Genomic DNA, 5,101 nt, shown 5'->3' with positions numbered 1-5,101 from the left:
CTTAGGACCAGAGCTGGTGAGCAGATGCAGAGAAGTCAGGATGGGGCGGGGGGGGAGGGGGGGGGCGGACGCGCCGCAGCATAAAGGGACAGCGAGGAGAATCAGCAGCTAACACCAGCCACCTGGAATCCAGGGAAATGACAGAAGAAACGGGGCTGGGGAAAGCAAGGGAAGAGGCTGACAAAAACAGCAAGCAGGGTGAGCAGAGCGAGCAGGTACAGAGCCCTGCTCCGGGAGGGGACGGACGACGGGAGGGCAGGGGAGCAGGGCCGCTCACCCTCTCCGAGGGAATACACCTTGAAGCCAGACACCTTCTTGGCCAGGACGGACTTGGGCAGGTTGAGGAGGGCAGGGTTGTAGACGGGGAAGTCATGGTAATACTTCTCCAGGATCCACACTGCCACGCGCTGGATGCTGTGGGGGAGACGGCAGGAGGGGGAGGGAGAAGGGACAGACAAGGGGTGCCGGGGGAGGGAGACATCAGGGCAGATGAGCAGGGCCGGAAAGGACAAGGACAGGGACAAGCTGCTTCCAAGAAGCCTGGCTCAGGGCCTGAGGTCGACTTACCAGGCTCCCAAGCCTTCCCCAGGGCTGGGCCTGCTAGTCCTTCCCTGCTGTGCTGAAGCCCAGGGGAGAAAGGGCATTGGGCCTGGGTCCCCCAAAAGGGTCACCTCACCCCCTCCAAGACTTCCCCAAGATTCCCTCCGGGACCAGGAGGTGCTCCTGATACTCCGTATGGCCTGGCGGGGGTGCAGAGGAACTCCCCCGTTTTCTTTTCCTCTGGGGGTCCCTCCTCTGGCCAGCTCATCTCAGTGACCACTCACTTGAGGGCTCACCAAGGCTGTGCCTCCAAGAAGGCCAGGAAAGTGATTCCCAAAAGCCCCCGTTCGTGCCCCTTTGGTCCAGCCCTCTTTAAGGTCCCCACTGGTTCACTATTCTCTCCCCACTGCTAACTCCCAGTCCAACCTGCCCCGGGACCCTGCGCTGTTGAAAACCTCCTGTGTGCCAAGTATCGCACTGCCGCCTACGGCCCTCCAGCTCCCCCCCGCCCGCCCCACCGGCCTCTCACGGCCCTGCAGGCCCCTCGGCCTCCTCCCAGGCCCGCGCCCACACCTGAGATGGCCCACGTTGTAGAAGCGGCTGGCGCCGTCGGTGGAGCGCACGACCTTGAGCGTGAACTGCGGCTGCAGCTGGCGCAGCTCCAGCAGGACCACGGCCAGGTAGTGCACGAAGAGCAGGGCGTCCACCAGCGACACGGCGAACTGGACCACGCCCTGGTAGCTGCGCTCGCGGGCGTCCAGGATGCGCACGCCGTAGAAGAGCCAATAGGAGACCACGAGCAGGAAGACGAGCACCATGAGCAGCGCGCGCAGCGCGAACACGCGCGGCAGCGAGGCCTTGGGGCGGCGGAAGAACAGCGCCCAGCTGCCCAGCAGCAGGATGAGCAGCTTGAAGGCCACGGAGATGAAGAGGCCCTCGCAGGCCGTCCCGCAGGGCTCCAGCTCCTCGCGCCACAGCAGCGGGGGCAGCAGCAGGAAAGCCAGCGGCGTGAGGAACGAGAGCAGCGCCAGCGTGGCCCCGGCCGCCACGCCCAGGTGGCGGGAGCAGTCCAGCGGGACACTGTCCTCCATGTCCTTGGCGATGCGCGTGAGGTCATCGTGGGAGATGCTGTGCTCGGAGGTGCCCGTTACTACTGTGGTAGTCTCCCCCCAGTTGTCATCCTACAGCCAGAGGGGCCGAAGCCCGGGGGGAGGGGAGGGAGGAGGAGGGGAGGAAGGGGGAGGGGAAAAGGAGAAGAGGGAGGGGAGATAGGGGAGATAGGGGAGCGGAAGGGGAGACGAAAGGAAGGGAGGAGGGGGAGGGGAGGGGAAACGGAGGGCGAGGCAGGGCAAAAGAGAGAAGAGAGGGCCATCAGCCCATATGCAACCACCAAAATATTTACTGAGCTCCTCTCTGTGTCCAAGCTTGGTCTCTGCAGGGCTGGCGCCTCTGAGACCTGGACCCTCAAGGCACACAGTAGCGAGCTGGGGAAAGAACACCAATGCCCAGATCCCCAACCACCTTTTTTTTAAAAAACCAGATGAGGGGCGCCTGGGTGGCTCAGTCGTTGGGCGTCTGCCTTCGGCTCGGGTCATGATCCCAGGGTCCTGGGATCGAGTCCCACATCGGGCTCCCTACTCGGCGGGAAGCCTGCTTCTCCCTCTCCCACCCCCCTGCTTGGGTTCACTCTTTGGCTGTCTCTCTCTGTCAAATAAATAAATAAAATCTTTAAAAAAATAAATAAATAAAAATTAAAAACCAGATGATTTGGGGGCACCTGGGTGGCTCAGTCTGTTAAGCATCTGACTTCAGCTCAGGTCATGATCCCCAGGTCCTGGAATCCAGCCCTCCCCACAGTGGAGAGTTGGCTTCTCCCTCTCCCTCTCCCCATCCCCCTGGTCATGTGCTCACTTGCACACTCTCTCTCTCAAATAAATAAAATCTTTAAAAAAGTAATAAATAAATAAAAACCAGATGATTTTACTGTTCATCCAAAATGGAGAATCACTGAATTCACTTAACAATCCCTAAGACCTGTTTACTCATAATGTGATCTGCGGACCAGCAGTGTGGATGGACATCTCCTGGGAGCTTGCTGGAAACGCGGCTTCTCAGGCCCCACCCCACGCTGGCGCACCAGAAGCTGCATGTTAACAAGACCCCCATGAATCACTCAAACATTCAGAGGCTGGCAGGGTGCGCTGAGGCACCCAGAGGACGAGCAGGGTGCGCACGCCAGGAGCAGAGCCGGGCATGGCCAGCTGGAGCCTGAGCAGGCTACCTGCAAACTAGGCTAAGCCAGAAGCACCTGTTCTCCAGACCTCAAGCCACTCAAGGTTTCTGACTAAGGGAGTGACCTGAAAAAAAGCAGTGTGGCAAAGGGAAGAGGACCCCGGAGGGCAAAGAGGGAGAAGGCAAGTGATCAGTGTAGGGCATAGGAGATGACACACTGGGGCCACCCTGGGTCTCTGGTCTGCCCGCAGCACAGAGCCTGCCTGTTCCTGGAGGCAAGGGGGTAGACAGGCTGAGGTCCCCAGCGTCCTTCTGAGTATGGTTCACTCGAGCAATTTCTGCAGAGGCCAGACACCATCCCACAGAGGAGCCCCAAGACCACCAGCAGCCATCAGTGCCTATACCCTTCATGGGAATAGAGAGACTCTCAGGACTAAGGCACCGACTGGGGAGTGTAGGAGATGCCTGGCAGGGTCAGTGATCAGGGGCTTCCCAAGGACAGGAGCAGAGTCTGATCTGATGAAAGAAAGTGGGTGCACTGACCACTTTCAGCTCGAGGAACTGGATCAACTCCTCACTCTAGGCTGACGCCCCCAACACACACACGCTGCCTACCCTCTCCAAGGATCAAGGGTTTGTGGCCTCCTCCCCCACAGCAGGTGAGCTGACCATGTCTCGGGGTCCTTCAAGAACTCAGGAGGCCAGGTCTCAGGGAGAGGACAGGACTGGGAAAGAGGGAGAAAGAATATTTCCCTTAGGTACTCATCTGCTCCCAAGACCCAGAAGTCCCAATGTCAGTCACAGAGATTTCTTGTGAGGGAAAAGGAGCTGGGAGTCTCCAGCCTGAGATGCCCCCAAGAAGGAAGAGCGGGAGGCACGAGACGCAGGCAACCTCAGTCACTTCAAATCCTGCCTCTGCCCTAATCCAGCACTGCGTTCTGCCTACTGACCTCCCTGCTGGTGAGCACGGTGGGCCACAGAGGTTGGAGCAGGAGCAACCTGCTCACCGCCGCCCCCCTCCAGTGACAGGGTCCTTCGGGGTGCCCCCTGCTCCCCCTCCTTTCTCCACCGACTCCGCCCACACCTGCTTCCCTCCAGACCCAGGCGATGCGATTCTGCAGGCCGACACCAGAGGGCGCGGCAGTGCCCACGCCTCAGGGCTCAAGGAAAACTCAGCGCTGCCCTCCCTCCCAGACCCCACCCACCGCGCCCTCCTGCCCCGGTTCCCGGTCCACCAGACTGGCGGGCCTCCGTGCAGAGGAGCCAGGCAAACGCCCATGACACAGCCCTGGCCACCTTACCTCTCTGACATAAGGAGGAAGAAGCTACGGCTTCCAAAGGGATCTCTACTGAAATTCCCTGGATTCCACTGAAGCGGGGTCCTACCTTGGGACACCAAGCGGAACCAGTGTGACACAAGATGCCCTCCCTGATAGGGCCTCTGTCCGAAGAGACCAGGTGTCCAGGCCCCTCCCCATCGGATGGACCTCCAGCTTCACGGAGCAGCCTGAAATCACCTGGCCCGGACCCCTTGCCGGCGGATGCTCACCCGCTCATCCCCTCGCGTGGACTCGTTGTCCAGCAGGGGCTCCCCTGGAGCCTGGATCGTCACCGACTTGTCCCCGCGGCTCCCATCTCGGCTCTTAGAGCGGTGCCGGTCCCGGCGGTCCCTGCGGCAGGAAGCCAGGGGAACAGGCACAGAAGGTCAAAGGGGGGACCTGGGTCTTCTCAGCAGCCCCTGTGCGCGCCCACCTCTCAAGCACCCGCAACACACCCTCCAGCACCCACATCACCCCCATGCCTGCCCACCTGTGCTTGCGGGAGCTGCGGGAGTGGCCCGACTTGTAGGAATAGCCCGAGTACTGGGACTCGGTGTCCATGGCGTCTGAACGCCGCGCCTTATAGCGCTCCAGGGCCACAGGCTGGGGCCTTTTGGGGGGCCCCACAGCCACCTCCTTCAGCACCGGCTTCTTCAGGCCAAGGGGCACCTTCAGGAAGTCAACCGTCACCCTGAGGGACTCTATTTTGCTGGACGAGTGGGCTTTTCTCAGAGAAAATGAAGCGGCGCTCCTGAGAAAAGGAAGCAGCTGGTTAGAAGTAGCTGGAGCTCCCCGTGAGGTCAGGGCAGAGAGGAGGACAGTCCCCAAAGGGCAGCTGCAGGAAGCCTAGCCACAACCTCAGAATATTCCATCCAGGTTCCAGCTCTGCCCAGCGGGCCCAGTTGCTCCAGCCCTGCCTCCAGGGGGAGCACCCCTCGGCTGTGCCAACGGGGTGCAGGGAAGACGGCCAGCAAAGGCCACTAGGAACGACCTGACCCTGGACGCCCCGG

At 61.0% G+C, this 5,101-nt stretch overlaps 1 protein-coding gene across 1 annotated transcript; it reads right to left on the bottom strand.

Annotated features, from left to right (window-relative positions):
• Positions 1-59: 59 nt before the first annotated feature.
• Positions 60-4,917, bottom strand: LOC102726433 (vang-like protein 2). Its single transcript, XM_081809856.1, has 4 exons — positions 4,582-4,917; positions 4,322-4,442; positions 1,114-1,721; positions 60-414 (listed from the first exon to the last, which is right to left on the bottom strand). Exons 1-4 carry the CDS (start codon positions 4,650-4,652, stop codon positions 102-104), a joined length of 1,113 nt encoding a protein of 370 aa, XP_081665982.1. The 5' UTR covers positions 4,653-4,917; the 3' UTR covers positions 60-101.
• Positions 4,918-5,101: the final 184 nt, after the last annotated feature.

This window comes from Leptonychotes weddellii, unplaced genomic scaffold (genome assembly GCF_054177405.1).
Source record: "Leptonychotes weddellii isolate Sample4059 unplaced genomic scaffold, ASM5417740v2 HiC_scaffold_14635, whole genome shotgun sequence".
Lineage (NCBI taxonomy): Eukaryota > Metazoa > Chordata > Mammalia > Carnivora > Phocidae > Leptonychotes > Leptonychotes weddellii.
Note: the sequence above shows the minus strand (reverse complement) of the source record. Positions and strands in the feature narration are given on the sequence as shown.

Bases quoted from the DNA above. Each gene is read 5' to 3' on its own strand.
- LOC102726433 (XM_081809856.1), bottom strand. From the start codon at position 4,652: ATGGACACCGAGTCCCAGTACTCGGGCTATTCCTACAAGTCGGGCCAC. The intron at 4,443-4,581 runs GTGGGCAGGCAT...TTCCTGCCGCAG, and splicing joins CGCAGCTCCCGCAAGCACAG to GGACCGCCGGGACCGGCACC. The intron at 415-1,113 runs GTGTGGGCGCGG...TCTCCCCCACAG, and splicing joins TACAACGTGGGCCATCTCAG to CATCCAGCGCGTGGCAGTGT.